The sequence below is a fragment of the Schistocerca piceifrons genome, chromosome 8 (assembly GCF_021461385.2).
Source record: "Schistocerca piceifrons isolate TAMUIC-IGC-003096 chromosome 8, iqSchPice1.1, whole genome shotgun sequence".
Classification (NCBI taxonomy): domain Eukaryota; kingdom Metazoa; phylum Arthropoda; class Insecta; order Orthoptera; family Acrididae; genus Schistocerca; species Schistocerca piceifrons.
The window spans coordinates 61,891,395-61,910,489 of NC_060145.1; the positions used below are offsets into that span (position 1 = coordinate 61,891,395).

The 19,095-nt window shown below is 42.4% G+C and overlaps 1 protein-coding gene and 1 long non-coding RNA gene across 7 annotated transcripts in view; both read left to right on the forward strand.

Annotated features, from left to right (window-relative positions):
- Window positions 1-12,083, forward strand: part of LOC124711622 (zinc finger protein swm) — a 258,270-nt gene extending 246,187 nt beyond the window's left edge. For 5 of the 6 annotated variants that reach the window (XM_047241789.1, XM_047241792.1, XM_047241793.1 and 2 more), the window contains one exon: window positions 9,526-12,083. In XM_047241789.1, coding sequence (XP_047097745.1) covers window positions 9,526-9,615 — 90 coding nt within the window. In that variant the 3' untranslated portion in view covers window positions 9,616-12,083. The remainder of the gene's footprint in view (window positions 1-9,525) is intronic. The other variant, XM_047241788.1, reaches the window with a different exon arrangement.
- A 280-nt stretch (window positions 12,084-12,363) lies between these two features.
- LOC124711974 overlaps window positions 12,364-19,095 on the forward strand; it is a 50,665-nt gene continuing 43,933 nt past the window's right edge. Inside the window, exon 1 of the long non-coding RNA XR_007005551.1 lies at window positions 12,364-12,539. This is a non-coding gene — a long non-coding RNA (uncharacterized LOC124711974). The remainder of the gene's footprint in view (window positions 12,540-19,095) is intronic.

Below are 19,095 nucleotides of genomic sequence, written 5' to 3' on the forward strand. Positions count from 1 at the left end.
TACAAGATTGCCTAGTAAATGCAGTAATGCTGCTACTTGCGCACTGCTGACACACTGCTCGGAGGTGGAAGGAACTACGCGATTTTACACTCTTCAGGTACTAAAACGCGATGCTACAACTGTCAAATACTATAATACACCCGAAATTTATGAATTAAACAATACAAGTACCAAAAACACGCAAAGAAATTAAGAATTAAACTATGTAACAAATGAGTGAGCTAGGAGTATACGACTTGCTGCTGCAGCTGCTTATCCAACGGCGGCAGGGAGCACACATCCCCCACGCCCATGGCCTTGGTAGCATGGAACACTACCTTTCCCAACATCCTCCTGATACCAAACCACCACCATCTTTCCTAATCCTCATAGCCAACCACATCCTGAACCAAATCTATAAACAAACCATGGTACTGCCATGATCACTTGCATGGCACCATTCTATGCCACTTATTTATGGGCCATCTGGAGAAACCCTTCCTATCCAGTGAATACCTAAAACCCCTTGTTTAGAGCAGCCAGAGATAGCCGTAATATGTGTGTGTGTGTGTGTGTGTGTGTGTGTGTGTGTGTGTGTGTGTTTTCACCTTTATGATGAGCAGCGATCTGTGCTATTCGTGATGTTGATATTCCAATGTGGACTTTCCATTCTTCAAGAAATTACGCTTTTAACTTTGTCATCACAGTACATATATTTGCTAATGAAATTCATCATAAATAATCCATTACAATTTGAGAATACTAGTGGTGTCCACACATACAACACTAGTGGAGGAAATGGCTTGTATTATCCATTAGTAAAGCTGTCAGTGGCTGTTTATGTGGATTGTGACAACTCAACTCTTAAACTACTCACAGAGTTGTCCCTTTACACTGAATATTGTTTTTACATGAGCAAATCAGGAGGAAGCTACTTGTTGCAAAACAGCATGTAATGCTAGCATCTTGCATCTGGTTAACTGTACACTTCCACCTCGAGAAAGACAGGTATGAAAATTAATGTGGGAAACATGCACAGTTTGTGGAGGAAGATAAAGGATGTGCATGAGATAGTAGAGTGACTCCTGAAGTGAACTGGAGTGGTGTTTATAGGCTTCCATTTCTCAGCAGTCAGCAGTAGCTAGCATATCGACAGACTGCACTTGGGAGGCTGCCCCAAAGTGTGTGGCCGTGAACTGTCCCGCAGAAGGTACACAACATACTGGCCTGTCTTAACTGCCACTGTGTAATAGCTGTTTTTTTTTTTAATTAATTCATTCACGATTTGTCTGGTTGTTAATGGTACATGTATTTGAGGAGAAGTTAAAAATTCCTGCCTCCTGCTACATTCAGCCCTGACGTCAACTCAAATTTAATTTGATATGGTTGCTAAAATATAGAAAATGCATAGAAACGCTACAGTGCATTTATTTAGTTTTCTTTTTTATGTTTGTTTAAATAATTATTTAAGCAAGTTCTAATAATGTTAAACAAGAAAAGTCTGTGTTTAGTAATTCTCTCTTCTACTATAAGCTTAGGGCTGTAAGAGTTCTTTTGCCTGTTGTGACTTTAACATTTACATGGTTTTTATATTTGCTCTAGGCTGACATGCATACATTAACAAATCACTTCATGCTCCCTGTTTTGAGATGTCAGTGCTTTTTAAATGTTCAAATGTGTGTGAAATCTTGTGGGACTTAAGCTTACACACTACTTAACCTAAATTATCCTAAGGACAAACACACACACCATGCCTGAGGGAGGACTCAAACCTCCGCTGGGATCAGGTGCTTTTTAACTATGTCCTATTGGCAACCAAGAAACAATCATGGAAAGGTTATGTTTTTTCAAAGTTACACCACTTCACTATGTTTCAATTCTTGCATGCATATTGGTTACTTACCACATAACATAGGATCATTGCTCATTGCAGTGCAGAGTGTGCACACGCAGGCACGCACACACATTGTATGTGTGGGGTGGGGGTGCGGGGGGGGGGGGGGGAGGGAGGGGGAGAGAGAGAGAGAGAGAGAGAGAGAGAGAGAGAGAGAGAGAGAGAGAGAGAGAGAGTACTCGCTTTTAGAATTTCCTTCTGCATTAACTGTTCCTGAAAAACTCATTTTGAAAGCACTAATTTTCAACCTTTCTATGATTTTTCTTAAAAACTGTGTCTTATTTTAATGAGAACAATAATGTTTTAAGCCATTTGGCAAAGCAGAAGCTCAGTAAATATACATATATTATGTTTGCAAGTGTTGACTGACGTCATTGAGACAAAGTTATACATCTAAACACACACGCACACACACACACACACACACACACACACACATTGTGTCTCTCTCTCTCTCTCTCTCTCTCTCTCATCTGAAGTGTGATCTCAGATGTTAAAGGTTCTATATTATTTTCTGCCGTATGTTTTAGAGCTTTACACTCTTTGTATTTATACATTGAGAAAAGACAAACACCAGTACAGTGAACCAATCGCCAATGAAAATATATTCAAAGAATTTTTATCACACATACACACATATGATCGGCAATTGCAAACATAAATATGAATGTAGCATCTCTGTATGTGTGTTTAAGTCTTACCACATTATAACCAAACACTGAGAACAGCACAACATCCTGAGTCATCAGTGTTGGCCAGTAGACGTTCGTCTTAAATTACAATCGGTAGAGAACACCAGCTTGCTTCCCCTTCACTTCCAATCTCCAATCAAATTAAATATTTTATTTACACTCCTTTAAACAGCTAAAGAGCAATAGTGAAGACATAGGCAAGAGTTAAAAGTTGTGTTGTTCCAGTAGTATTACATATTTTGATCTCGATGGGGACAATTTGCAGTAGCGGTTAAAATGTCTGTAGATTGTAGGAAATTATGCAGTCTACAACATAGAAGACATTTATGGAAATTGACTTTGGATGCAAAAGTCGACAAACTTACTAAAGGAATATTGTCTACCCCAATCTGACTTGTTTCAGCGTGGGCATTTTCAATGTTCTATCAAATTCTTCTCACAGTACAATATCTCTCGTTTTAGTTTCATCTCTGTATTCCTTTTTCTCTGTAGCATTTGCCACTTTTTGTATTATTTTCTCCTTTCATCAGTTCCAGATCTTATCCAAGGATTAAAATTCTAAAGAACGTCCATAATTTATTTCCTTTGTACAATTTCTTCAGCGTTAATTGACATTTCATAGGTGACAGGTTACAGTCAGAGTCCACTTATCCTCCTGGAAATGATTTACAATTTAAATTCTGGTTTCTAAATATATTTTACGATTGTATAATCTATCAAATGTTTTGGTACCTCCAGATCTCTTCCATGTGTACAGTTTTCTTTCGCGAGTCTTAAACCAAATGTTTGCAATGATTAAATTGTGCTCTGTGCAAAGTTCAGCTAAGCATCTTCTCTTTTGAATTCCTTTCCCCCTTTCCGTATTCTACTATTTATTCTTTTTCATCCTTTTCCGACTATCAAATTCTAGACCCCTATCGTATTAAGTTTTTGTCTCCCTTAAAGATACACACTGAACAATTTCTTTTGTATCATTCATTTTTTCAGTGTCTTCATAATTTGTGGAGTTATGCTCTGTTCAGAATTACTTACAGATCACAATGACAAAGGTAGTTGTGGGATGAAGCCCACACGGGAGGAACACGTTAGGCCAATCTCACGAGACTTTCAGAGTCTGGATTCATCTGTGCTACCCACACATGCAACTACCACTACTGCACTATGCTTCAGACAGCATGCTATTCTATTGGATTGTTTGTTATGTGCAGAGATTTTATTTCCATTTCTAACAGTTGTGGGGTTAATATTTTACCTGTTAGTACTATTGTTCATTGTTTGATATGCAACAGTTTGAAAAGCAGGTTTGTTAAATGTTGAACAATGGAAAGTCTGGGGTGGAGTGGCAACAATTCCACCTGGATTCTTCTCACCAACACCAGATTTTCTGAATTGCGCTGGTGGGAACTCTCCCTACAACATATCCTTTGTTCCCATAACACCCCCTCCCCCAGTCCTGCACTCCTTCTGGCTGTCCCCTCTCTGCTCCCACTACCGTATACATGCACCATCTTTCTCACCAATGCAGCTACAAGTCTTTTCCTCTTCTCTACTTCTCTCTTTACACCCTCCCCCCCCCCCCACCCCCACCCCCCCCACCCCCAGCACAGCTTCCCAATACTGCACGTAGCAGCCCCTATCCCGCCCTCACCAAATTCCTGCATGGTCCTACAGACAGCACTAGCATCTTTCTCACACCCCACCCTGATGTCTCTTCCCCCCTCCCACCACCCTCTTCCACCTCATGACTTCTCCATCACCAACCCCAATGTGTGTGTGAGAATTCTACTTCTGAGGAAGGACTTTGGTTGTCAGCTTAAGTGTTTCCCAAATTGTTTTACATTGTGCTTGTCTGTGACTTAGTTCTTCCTCTATTTGTTAAAATGTTATTCGTAGGAAAAGTTAGGAATTGCTCTCTCAACCAGGGTATTGCTGTGAAATGTCAGTCAAGAATAGTGGCTTGTATGTTACGTGCCTACGCCATCAGCAGTTGTTCTTCATAATGCTCCCAATTATTCTATTGTTGTTGTTAAGACACCAACATTGGCGGAGTAAAAGGAGGAGATGACTGACTGGCCTCTATGTTGCAGCATCAAAATAAGTGATATTTTTAAAAAGGTAAAGATTATGGAACTAAGCTCTTCAAAAACCACAGATCCAGAAATACAAAAATTCATGAGCTGACAAACTTGAGGACATGCACCTATCACACAACTAGCTTATTACTGCCATCCCGTCCCACTCCAATAGGATTGATATGGGTCCAAATTAAAAGATTTAGTCCCAGCAGTAACAGCAAAATTTATCCTATCTGTGGCCAAAGCACTTGTCTATGAAGCTCTTAGAAAAGTCACCTCTGAAGACTGCAAGAAATCTGTCAGTCATATGCAGAACATTATGGAAAGAGCTTGGCAGAATGAACCTATGTTAAAAATTCGGTTGAAGATTTGATCACATCATCACGTAATGACAGTTACAGTGTCACTTCAAGCATCCATGATGTGGCAAGAGTAATGCCAGTAGAGTTTTTCCATTGTTACCACAGGATATAAGATGAACATCAACAAAAGCAAAACGAGGATAATGGAATGTAGTCAAATTAAGTCGGGTGATGCTGAGGCAATTAGATTAGGAAACAAGACACTTAAAGTAGTAAAGGAGTTTTGCTATTTGGGGAGCAAAATAACTGATGATGGTCAAAGTAGAGAGGCTGTAAAAAGTAGACTGACAATGGTAAGGAAAGCGTTTCTGAAGAAGAGAAATTTGTTGATATCGAGTATAGATTTAAGTGTCAGGAAGTCGTTTCTGAAAGTATTTGTATGGAGTGTAGCCATGTATGGAAGTGAAACATGGACGATAAATAGTTTGGACAAGAAGAGAATAGAAGCTTTCGAAATGTGGTGCTACAGAAGAATACTGAAGATTAGATGGGTAGATCACATAACTAATGAGGAGGTATTGAATAGAATTGGGGAGAAGAGGGGTTTGTGGCACAACTTGACAAGAAGAAGGGACCGGTTGGTAGGGCATGTTCTGAGGCATCAAGGGATCACCAATTTAGTATTGGAGGGCAGAGTGGAGGGTAAAAATCATAGAGGGAGACCAAGAGATGAATACACTAAGCAGATTCAGGATGATGTAGGTTGCAGTAAGTACTGGGAGATGAAGACGCTTGCACAGGATAGAGTAGCATGGAGAGCTGCATCAAACCAGTCTCAGGACTGAAGACCACAACAACAACCACAAAAAACTTGCACAATTGAATATGTGCAGTGCATGAACATTTTTGTTGTGTCAGACAAAACAGAAGTAATTTGTTGTTGCAAAGTAATAGGACAGGTACCACTCCAACTGAATATACATTGTAGTAAACAAGACATTTGAATCTTTAAACTCAAAATTTCAATTATTTTATTATGTTTTCTTCACTGCAGTATTAATTTTCTTATTTACCAGTAGATGGTAATTATCAAGAACATTGTTTCCTTGTATTAACAAGTACAGAATGAACTTGAATGGTTCTGAATAAATCAGCATCTAAACTTATCATGAAAGTTAACTAGCAGCCACTCCTTCTTTTCATAGATATTCTATTTGTACAATTACACACGAATGACCATACACTTGTCACACAAAAAGACAAAATTTTAACATTTATCATTGATTTATTGAGTACTAAAATTCATTGTTTATATATTATAGTTATGTAAGGCAGATTTCACGATTCAGGCAGGTACAAGGGTGGTTTGAAAAGTTCTCAGAATGGAATAGAAAAACATTAATTACATCATTGAAACTTCTTTTATTTTTCAATGTAGTCTCCTTCTAGATTAATGCACTTGGTCCAACGATGTTCCATTGCCTTGATCCCATCTCGATAATGAGTTTCCTCCAGGCTTGCAAAATAGCTGTCAACTCCAGCCATCACTTCTTCAATTGAAGTGAATCTTCATCCACCAAGAAAAATTTCCAGTTTTGGAAAGAGATGGTAGTTTGATGGAGTCATATCAGGTGAATATGGCGGGTGTGTCAACAATTCATACCTCAGTTCGTGTAATTTTGCCATGGTGGTGGCACGTGTGCGGGTGTGCCTTGTCTTGATGTAAGACGACTTTCTTACTTGCCAAACCTGGCCTTTTTTCGCATATCTTTTGTTGCAATTTGTCCAGGAGGTTAGCATAGTATTCTCTAGTAATTGTTTGCCCAGTGGAGAGATAATATACAAACTGAATCCCCTTCGCATCCCACAACATTGATGCCATGACCTTTCCCACTAAAGGAATTGTGTTTGCTTTCTTTAGTGGCTGGGAATCAACATGTTTCCACTGCTTTGACTGTTGTTTTGTCTCCGGGATATAGTAGTGCACCCAAGTTTCATCTGTGGTCGCAAACCAGCGCAAAAAATCTTGTTCATTTCTTCTAAAACGTGCCAAACATTGTTCCGATGTGTCCATTCTCATGCGTTTTTTGATACAGCATCAAGTGTCGCAGCATCTATCTTGCAGATAATTTTTTCATTTCTAATTCTTCAGTTAAAACGTGATATACCCTTTCAGATGACATCTGGCAAGCGTGGGCAATTTTACGCACTTTCAATCAGCAGTCCTCCATGACCATTTTGTGCACTTTTGCAATGATTTCTGGAGTAATGATACATCTTGGCTGACCATTGTGCGGATCATCATCTAAGCTCTCCCAACCATATTTAAATTCATTTGGTCACTTGGCAACAGTTGAATATGAAGGAGCAGAGTCCCCCCGTGTATTCTGGAATCGGCACGAATGTCCTTTGCTTTCATACCTTTCTTTACGGTGTACTTAATCGCTGCTCGAATCTCGATTTCCCCCCCCGCAAATCTTCACAAATCCCAACCTGGGAACAACAATAGAGCCACATCACCACCAGAGCTCTCTTTCAAGAACACAGACGTGGCATGTGTTTACAGGCAACAGTCCAATGAATATTACATGAACAACTCGTGCTAGTGCTGACATCTCGTGGTGATTCCGAGAACTTTTCAAACCACCCTCGCATCTTATCATAGGTAGCATGATAGCATGACAATCAGGACACACACACATCAGTTAAATTCTGTACATACTTCCACAAAAAACATGTACTGGTCCACGCATTTTTAGTTACAATGAGAACAGTTCTTTGCCTGGAGATGGCTATGCAAAGTGCCACAGCAGTGAGTATTACATACATGTAGCCTCACACATGGCTGTTCTCCTACTTACTGATTGCCATGGGGCCTTTCAGACCCTTAAATGCAGAACCAATATCCATCCAACTGAAGACACATTATTCTTGATACCATATCGGAATGTGTGCTGTCTGATCTCCTTCCTCATTGGCATGCTTTTGCTTCCGTAACATCGAGTGACTTCCCTCCAGTTTTTCGTATTCTGTTGTTACAATTCTACCTGTCAGTCCCATACATCCAGGTTGCCCACAGCATGCTAAACTGCACACGAACACAATGTGTGGGCCGACACTCGGCCTCTCTCAGCTCTGTTTGGTACTTCTTGAGAGTGTTCAGTGCAGCACAACATTGAATTTAGCACTGCAGTGTGGCATTTTTCAGTCGACGAGACTTTCTTCAGTTCGACAGAATTGTGATGTCAGCAATGTTTACCATTCGCAGTTCACAGGTCCATTGTCACAAGCCCTTAAAAATGAATGGAAATGACAAAAGAGAAGGATAAGAATTCTCAGTGTCTATTATGTGATATACAGTCCAAATTTGCTAGGGAACAACATTTAAACTTGATGCAGAAAGAATTTGAAGATTTAATTCATAATGAAAGAGCAAAAAATTACAGTTACCAACAGATGGGATTCATTGTTCTGTACACCAAGAAGTACTTTCTGCTAAATTTTCTGGCACAGAGCACGTGATGCAATAGATTATAAGAATAGTAAATTTTCTGAAGTCGCGCACACTATTCCATTGTCGGCTGCAAAAGTTTTGTCAGTATTGAACAAACGGTATGGGAACATTATATATTACTGCAAAGTACTTCGGTTAAGTCAAGGGGCATGTCTGGAATGATGATTCGCTCGGAAACTTTCTATTGTTGAATTTATGAAGGAAATGAGGGCAGGAACAAGAAGTAGAACACCCTGGAATTGATTGTGGATCTTGCATTTTTTAAGTTGACTTTATTCTACATTGCTTACAGTAAGACATTGCAAGATGAGAAAAAAAATCCTTTCTGATGTGGATGCATTTAAAAAGAACATTGCATTAGAGAAAGGACACATTTTCACAAACACGGTCCAGTTCCCTAGGCTCATTGCCTTCAAAACACGAGTTTTGAAGAATTCATTGTGGCCTTGAAAGAATTATGTAGATAGTTTCTTAAATGTTTGGAGGACACTGCCAATCTTACATTTGTTTTCAAGACCCTTAGCCATTTCAGTTGAAAGCACCCCTGTGCATGTGCAGATGTGACAGATTGATCTGCAGGGTAATTCCCCTTTTAATGACAAATCCTTTTACATTAAAACTTCCAGGACATCTACATTGCTTTCAGTTAGTGAATGACCTCTTTAACCAGTACATTACATTTTAAATATGGTATCCACTTCAGATAAAATCTTGTGGTGTCACATAAAAAATACATAGTGCACATAGAAAAGAAAACTGAACACCATTTGTCGGAGCAGTGATCTGTGATGCACAAATTAGGAGCTTGAGATTGTCCGGAATCTTGTGCTTTTCTACCAGGAAATTTGTAATTACTGTCTAAAATAAGTGTACAGTGCACAGCTTTCAGATGAAACCAGTTTCATTTTTAATTATCTGGGAAAATGTTGTGATTCAGAGGTTTACTTTGGTATTCCAGTCAGGCGAGTTCGTAATAATCAAGAAAGTGATGCAGCTTTTAGATTATAAAAATAAGTCACTTAAAGTGAATGATGAAACAAATTAAAATTGTCCCTCTCTTATGTTTTAGATTGGTGGTGCCGAACTGAGTGAAGACGTTCTCCTCCAGGATGACGAGGAAGAGGAGGAAGATGGAGAAGATCGAAGCTGGCGGCGATAGCACTGTACTGCACTTCTGTGATACACAATGAAAAGAAATTGGTTTCAGTGCTTTTGTTCTGCCTTGGTGATATATTTGTTCACTGCTTAGAGAGGTTTAACATTAGCTTTCATTGTATAAATTTATTTGTATTTGGTACAAAGCAGTTCACGTTTAGTCACTTGTATTATCTTTTCCCACCCATTCCTGTATGTGAAATGTAGTATTGTGTATATAACTTCAAGTCTCTATGTGGGTTTCTCCTCCTTGTCTTTCAGGTACGCGCTTCATTATGTTCTGTCATTGATTTGTGTTAGATAGACAAGCCAAATTTGGGGTCACTACGTACATGACTAGTAATTTATGAAATACAGCTGAATCCCACTAGAAGCAGAGGCTGCCAGCAAGGTCACTGTGCAGATCCTGGCACACTACTGAGGCATACACATACCAGTGTTTAATGTGGCTGATCTAAAAAATTAAAATGACTTTCTGTTGTATACTCTCAGTTATCTGCAATTATAAAAATGATGTTGTAGACATGTCCTGAATTTATCACCCTGCGTTCAGTACGAACTGTACCAACTGTTGTAATTATACAGTTTGAAAAGTAAATTGCAAAGATAAATTTTCTTCTGTCGTTTATCATTGTCAATGTGTGTTAATACAGAGGATGAGCTGACACTACAGTTTTGGCTATAATTCAGTAAATCACAGTAATAACTTTTGGGGAAAACAATTGTTGAAGGAACAGATAAGTGCACTGTGTGTCACAGATGCAACTGAACAGTTGCTGTCTTTACCTAATAAGCAGAATGATCACCATCCTTTGACAGATATCAATCTGTCTGTGACTGACTATCCACACTTTTTCTCATTCTTTGTTGTTAATGTGTCATTGAAGTTTTGCACGAATAGAAAACTAGCTTCATTGTACCAGCAGCTTATAAAGAGCTTAGATCTTGTAAATTAAGAACTCGTACAGTAATGTTCCATGTGTGGACTAAACATGCTACATGACAAAAGAAGAGTTAATTGAAAGTACTTTGCAAGATCAGTGAATATTTGTGGTTATTTTTATGGAAACAATACTTTCAGGTTAATTTCTGGGGCTTCACCTGCGGTATTCGTGTAATTACAACACCAGTACTTGGTTATTTCTTTTTATGTAATTTGAGAGTAAACTGAAAAATTTCATTTGACTAATGTGCTACGGTTCATTGTTTGGAAAGTAGAACTGTACTTTGAAGAATCCCAAATCTCTGTTTTGACCACAAAGTTCACAAATATCCATTACAGCTTGAGTGGAAACCGAAAGCAACATTTTATTATGAAGACAATAGTTCCTCACTGCTTTGCTATACAAGCACTGTCTGTGAGTAAGTACCGATGTAGCATCCTTAGTGTGCCATGTTGTAGTCGTCAGTGAGATTTTAAAGTCTGTAAAGATATTTTGCTGTCTGGAAAATACAAGTGTGTTAACAGCTGTTCCGCACCATTTGAATTCACATCGGTTTTTAATTTGTTGTATTTGGTTTTGAATTGGAAAGTGGTAATTGCATACTGTATAAACTGGCACTGTCAGTTTAGAGAGTTTATTAAATTTGGAAGCACATGCTCATAGAGTCAGAGATGTGCCTTTCAATAGTGTGTTTGTGTGTAATATTTATCATAATAGCATTACTATATTGTGTGAAAATTTGTGCAAAATGAGAGATATTTTTCATACATTTAATCTGTCAAAACATAGATCTGCTGAGAGTTTCCTGCTGACCATTCTTCAGTAACATAATTCAATTAATTTAATAGTTTAAATCATATCCACCATAAAAGATATTTTTAATTCACAATGTTTCTGCCTTGGAGGTGGAGCATATAATTGGGTTAAATGACATTCAGATTCTTAATGTTGTAGCTGCATTTTGACTGTGCCATAGTGCTGGAAATGATGCTTATTCAAATTTCTCATATTACTATGTCATTTTGATTTGTTTTGCCATATTTTGTAGTGCACTTATTTCAGTCATGGTTTATTTTATTTTCCAATGGATTTGCTGGACCTCACAAATTGTTTCTATATGGCATTGTCTATGATAGGGCAAAACTGCTGTGATGTACTTTCCATTAATGTTTGTGATCAGAACAAACAAATACCAAGCAGTTTTACTGTGTAAAGAAAAGAACAAGCGACACTTTATTTCTCTCAAATACACTATGGTAGTTAATAGAAAGTATTTTGCCCTGGTAGTTCTATCAGTTTACATATATTGTTACTTAATATTATATGTCTGTACTTCTTGATGTAAATTTTATTGTAATATTTGTGTGTTAATTTCTAATGGGCCAATTTTTATGTAAGAAAAGATGTACTAAAATATATAAAAGTGCTTTGAAAATATGCTGAGTTGAAAAGATTAAAATATGAAAAGAATTAAGATCAAAAAAGAAAAGAAAAGAAAAGAAATTGAAAGAAAGAAAGAGAGAAAAAGAAAGAAAAAGCTTCTTTCAAAGCATAACACTTTTGTACAGAGAATGAGTGAGTGCAGAAAACATGAGATGAAAAAAAAAAAGAACTGCCTCACAAAAAGAAAACAAAAGAAAAGAAAGAGGAAAAAAAAAAGAAAAAAATCCCAAGAAAGCAAAATTGTCAGTTACACCAACTAAAATTCTTCCATTCATTTAAAGACTTTGTTGATAATTGTTATGTCCGAACTTATAGTAATATTTAATAAGACCTTTTTTTTTTTCAGGTTTCAAAAAGACTTTGATAGAACACAGCATACGACTGGAAAAAATTACCACTCCTATGACAGATGGCAAAAAAGTCAATAGTTTGATTAGTGAATTGAGTTTATAACGTACAAATCTACTAACACTTGAATTTCAAGTTCTGTCTGGAGAAATTGTGTGCTCCTGTTTGCAAACAAACTGTGTGTTAGTTCAAGGTATGTGAATTTAAGGTTTTGTATTTTGTTCATAACTTGTTCCTCAGTCTCCCACTTCATTTATTACCTAAATGGTGTGTGATTAGTTCTCTGAACAGTATATTAACTTCACGTGTGTAGTTTTCTTACATTGTGATATAATAGAGGTGATACTACGAGGGTTGTACCAAAAGTAATGCCTCTTATTTTTTTGTGGTGACTTCGGATGTCTGTGCCAGATGTCATTGGTGTAATGTAATGCTTGAACCTTCTTGTTTCATTTGCAAGTGGTTTCGTTGTTCTGTGGTAGTTAGTGCCAGCAGAGGAGTGTTCCAGAATGGAGACTGATATTCACACGCATGTAAAACAGCTAAGTGTGATTGGATTCCTCACTGCTGAAGAAATTGCGCTGATTGAAATCCATCAAAGCTTGCTAAAGGTGTATGGAGAATATACAATAAACATGAGCAATATGAGGCAATGGGTATGGCATTTTCAAGGTGGTGAAAACAGTGTGCGTGACGAGCCATGACCCGGCCGACATTGCGCATCTGTCATCCCTCGCAGTGAAGAGCATCTTGATTAACTCATCCACATTGATTGGCGGATAATGACCAGAGACTTACGTGCAAAGTTGAATGTCAGCTTAAATGCCTGGAAACAATGTTGGAACATCTTGGTTATCGCAAAATCTGTGAGAGATGGGTCCTGTGGATGCTTACAGAACGACAAAAAACTCATTGCATCGTCACTGGAGATGAGACGTGGCGTCACCACTAAAAGCCTGAAACCAAAAGACAGTCCATGGAATGGTGACACGTGATTTCTCTGTCAAAGAAGAAATTCAAGACACAGCCATCTTCAGGCAAAGTGATGTTCAGAGTCCTCTTGGATAGCCAGGAAGTGGTTCTTTTGGATGTCCTGGAGCCTTGAGAAACTTGTCAATTCAGTACACTACAAGACGACACTGACTAAGCTGAAAGCCCGAATATCCAAAGTAAAGCCAGAGAAGAAGACCAACATTCACCTGCAACATGATAACTCCAGACCCCACACCAGTTTTGCCACCATGCAACTCATTACATAATTTGGCTGGACTGTCTTACATGACTGTCGTACAGTCTCAATGTAGTGCCTTCGGATTTCAATCTCTTTGGGCCTTTGAAATATTAACTACATGGTGAACATTTTCAAGACTCAGATGCTGTTGTCAAAGCTGTAAGGAAGAGGTTAGCATTTGCTGGTCCCATTCTGCTTCATCATTGGCAAAAGTGCATATTGAATGGTGGTGACTATGTGGAGAAATGACAGTCTGTAGCTGAACTATAGCTCTATTTAGATGTTCTGGTGTGATTTATGTATCTCCTGTAGTTTCCATGAATAAAAATAGGAGGCCTTACTTTTGGAATAACCTTCATTCATCCAAGCACCTGATAATCCGTTATAACAATGGAAACAGAAGAATTTCGGCCCTCGTTGACCAACACTTCCAACAAATTGCCCAAAATCTAGCCTCCCATGTCAAAGACATCAGTCTCTTCCTTCACTGAATCTCCATCATCCCCAACCCTTTACCTCCTGGGTACCTACTCAACTGGTATTGATGCCACTTCCCTGTGCACCAACATCCTTCATTTCCATGGTCTTAGCACTACTGAACACTACCTTTCCTAATGTCCTTTAGACTTCAAAACCAGTATGTATCTCATTTGTCAACACCTTGCTAACTCTATCCAAACATACAACTACCTCTCCTTTGAAGGGAAGATATACAAACAAGTCTACGGCACAGCTGTTGCCACCCACATGACACCCTCGTATGCCAGTCTGTTTATAGACCGCTGTAGAAAACCTTCCTTGCCTCGCAAACACCTGGTCTCATCTGGTTCAGGTTCATTGATGATATCTTCATGATCTGGACTCAGGACCAAGACACCTTATCCTCATTCCTTCGCAATATCAACACTTTCTCTCCCATCTGCTTCACTTGGTCCTCCTCAACCCATCATGCCACCTTCCTGGACATTGACTACCCCCTCTCTGATGGTTCCATCGACACCTCTGTTCACACTAAAACAACCATCAGTACCTGTATTTTGACAGCTACCGTGCTTCCACACAAAAAAATCCCTGCCATACAGCCTGGCTGACAGGGGACAGCTTATCTACAGTGACAAGAACTCCCTTGCCAAGTATGCTGAAGATCTCACCATGGCCTTCGCACCCAGATCTAGTCAGCAAACAGATTTCCCGTGCCACACACACAACACACACACACACACACACACACACACACACACACACACACACACACACCAAATCCTCCCATCACCCACAAGAACCAGCTACAAAGGAGTGCCCCCTTTGGCATCCGACACTGCCTCAGACTGGAACAACTGAATCACATCCTTAGTCAGGTCTTTGATAATCTATCATTATGCCCTGAAATGATGGATGCTCTACACACAGTCCTTCCCACCCTTCATAAAGTGGTGTCCTGACACCCACTCAACCTCCACAATATCCTAGTTCATCACTATGCCATTCCCAACCCCCAGCCGCTTGTCACAAGGATCGTACCCCAGCAGAAGACCCAGATGCAAGACCTGCCCAGTCAGTTCACCCATTACTTCCTGTTCCAGTCCTGTCACAGGCTTATCCTACCCCATCAGAAGCCTCGTCTCTTGTGAAAGCAGCCATGTTGTATACCAACTCTGCTGCTGTCATTGTGCATCCCCCCCCTGCGGGTTCGGGGGTTAGAATAGGCCCGCGGTATTCCTGCCTGTCGTAAGAGGCGACTAAAAGGAGTCTCAAACGTTTCGGCCTTATGTGATGGTCCCCTCTCGGGTTTGACCTCCATCTATCTAAATTATTCCGAAGAGCGAGCCAATTGGGGAAGGGCACCTTACATGGTGCACTGTATCCTTCGTGCAATTAGACCTATAGCCGTCTTTCTCGTCATTGCAATGGTGTCCCGCTCGTTTTCGATCTCTTGGGCGATTACCACGCTGCACTCTGCAGTGTTTCTTTTAACTGTGACGACGACCTTGGCCTTTTTTGCACCTAAGATCCAGCACGGTAGCCAGTCCGTTGTGGTGGGGTCGCCATGTACCCTCTTGGTTGTAGCCCCCTGACAACACAGGGATCGCTCTACTGATGCCTGCGCCGTTCACTCCCCACGTATGCCAAGGAGTAGATGCCCATCTCCCTGGGGCATCAGGACTCCCGGCAATGGCCATCCTGCCAGGTGGCCTTTGCTGTGGCTGGGTGGCGCCCGTGGGGAGGGCCCTTGGTCGGAGTAGGTGGCATCAGGGCGGATGACCCGCAATGAAGCGTGGTACATCATCTGTCGCTGACGGCCAGCCGTCAGCAGTCTCTAAGCGTTCCAGAGCCCATTTTAAAGGTAACGTTCATGACCCCAAATCGTTCCCCTCCCTCGCCACACCATGGGAGGAACGACAGGCATTGCGTGACACTGAGACGTATTCGCCCAGATATCTTGTCTGTACCAGAGCTGATGGGGAATCTTTTCTATCCGTGAAGCCTCAGTTCTTTGTAGAGCATTTAGAGGACAAGTTCGGTGAGGTGGAGGGCTTGTCCAAGATGCGGTCTGGATCGGTGTTGATAAAAACGGCATCCTCTGCCCAGTCACGGAGGTTGCTCAATTGTGACAAGTTGGGGGATGTTTCCGTTAGCATCACGCCGCATAAGAGTCTGAACATGGTCCAGGGTATTATATTCCACCGGGATCTTCTTCTGCAGTCCGACGATGAATTACGCGCCAACCTCGAACGACGAGGTGTTCACTTCGTCCGGCGCGTCCATCGGGGTCCGAGGGATAATCAGGTCGCCACTGGTGCCTTCATCTTGGCCTTTGAGGGTGATGTCTTACCCGAAAAGGTTAAGGTGATGGTTTACCGTTGTCATGTGAAACCATATATCCCTCCTCCGATGCGGTGTTTTAAATGCTGAAAGTTCGGGCACATGTCATCTCGCTGTACTTCCAGCATGACGTGTCGGGATTGCGGACGTCCTTCGCATCCCGATACTCCATGTGCCCCACCTCCTATCTGTGTTAACTGCGGAGAACACCATTCCCCCTGCTCGCCGGACTGTAGGATATTGCAGAAAGAACGGAAGATAATGGAATATAAGACCTTGGACCGGCTGACCTACCCCAAGGCTAGACGGAAATATGAGAGGCTCCATCCTGTGGCAATGCCGTCAACCTACGCCGCTGCTGCAACGACGGTTCTCCCGTCATCACGAATCGGCTCTAAGATCGGTCAGCATCCACCGGCCCCCTTGCTTGTGGGGGGCACTTCACACCCTGTTGCTCCTGCTCCATCTTCTTCAGGAGCAACACCCTCCCAACCTTCGGGGACATCAGCTCCCCCTTCCCAGCCGGAGAAGCGTAAGACTTCTTCGGCTGCTCTCGCCAGGAAGGGATCCCTTGGGGACCTCCCTTCGCAAGTTCCGACCATTGGAAAAGCGGACGCCCGCAAGTGGTTGAAACAACCGGCAGTCCCTGGTCGTCGGGCCTCGCGGTCGTCGTCTGTCCCTGAGACTGACCCAGTGAAGCCCATGCAGCCTGAAGCGCCGAAGGCACAGCGTGACAAGCAGAAAAAGAAGAAAGTCCCCAAGACCAACGGTAATGCGGTGGCACCGATCCCGCCGCTTCCTACAAGCTCTGCCTCTGAGGACGAGGTGGAGATTCTGGCGTCCGCTGAGCACCTCGCTCTTGCCGGTCCCGCGGACGCAATGGATGGCATTTGCACGGATGCTACATCGGAGGCAGCAGGTGACCCAGTGGCGTAATCTGCCTTCCCCGTCCCGTCACGCCTTTCCCAGCCATGGACAACACCATCCTCCAGTGGAACTGCAGCGGTTTCTTCCACCATCTAGCTGAGCTCCGCCACCTTATCAGCCTTCACCCTTTCTTCTGCATTGCTCTCCAGGAAACTTGGTTTCCAGCAATGCGAACCCCCGCCCTCCATGGCTATCGGGGTTATTATAAGAACAGAGCAGCTTATGAAAGGGTGTCTGGTGGCGTCTGCATATATGTCCTTCACACTCTGCACAGCGAGTCTGTCCCTCTCCAGACGCCTTTAGAGGCTGTCGCTGTACGCGTGTGGACGCCACAGGCTGTTACCGTCTGCAGTCTTTACATTCCACCGGATGGTGATGTCTCGCAGCATGTCCTGGCTGCACTGGTCGCCCAATTGCCGCCACCTTTCTTGCTATTGGGCGACTTCAACGCTCATAACCCTCTGTGGGGTGGGTCAGTGGCAACAGGTCGAGGCGCCATCGTTGAGCATTTATTGTCGCAGCTCGATCTCTCGCTGTTAAATGATGGTGCCTTCACACACTTCAGTGTGGCGCATGGCACCTACTCCGCCATTGACCTTTCAATCTGTAGCCATAGCCTCTTACCGTCTGTCCAATGGAGTGTGCATGACGACCTGTGTGGTAGTGACCATTTTCCGATCATTTTGTCACTACCACAGCGCCACTCTTCTGGGCGCCCTAGCAGATGGGCTATGAATAAGGCTGACTGGGACTTGTTCTCCTCCACTGCCGCTTTTGAGCCTCTCTCTACCGATGACATTGATGCGGTGGTTCAATCGGTCACCACCGGCATCGTTACTGCCGCCGAATCTGCCATTCCCCATTCCTGTGGGTCCCCTCGGCGGAAGGCTGTGCCTTGGTGGTCGCCTGAGATCGCTGAAGCGATTAAAGATCGCCGGCGGACGCTCCAGCGTCACAAGCGACATCCCTCCCTCGACCACCTTATCGCCTTCAAACGGCTGCGTGCGCGGGCCCGCCTCCTTATCCGCCAAGGCAAGAAGGAGTGCTGGGAGCGGTATGTGTCCACAATTGGCCTCCATGTCACTCCATCGCAGCTCTGGGCCAAGATTCGACGCGTCTACGGCTATCGGCCACCTGTCAGCGTCCCTGCGCTCTCACTGAATGGAGCAGTTTGTACTGACTCCGACGTCATTGCAAATCGCTTAGCAGAGCATTTTGCTATGAGTTCCGCTTCTACGAATTACCCCCAGGCCTTCCGCTCCATTAAAGAGCGGATGGAACGTCGGAGCCTTTCGTTTCGCACCAACCACCCAGAATCTTACAATGCTCCATTTAGTGAGTGGGAATTTCGCAGTGCCCTCGCTGCTTGCCCTGATACCGCTCCTGGGCCAGATGGCATCCACTGTCAGATGCTGAAACACCTTTCAGTGGACTGCCAGCGGCGCCTTCTCGATCTTTACAACCGTCTTTGGGTCGAGGGGGAGTTTCCGTCGCAATGGCGGGAAGGCATTGTCATCCCCGTTTTGAAACCTGGAAAGAACCCTCTGGAGGTGGACAGCTACCGTCCCATTAGCCTCACCAACGTTCTTTGCAAGTTGCTTGAACGGATGGTGAGCCGGCGCTTGCATTGGGTACTGGAGTCTCAGGGCCTTCTGGCTCCATCTCAGGGTGGGTTCCGTAAAGGCCGCTCCGCCGCCGACAATCTGGTGAGCCTGGAGTCGGCCATCCGTACTGCCTTTTCCCGCCGTCAGCACCTGGTCGCTGTCTT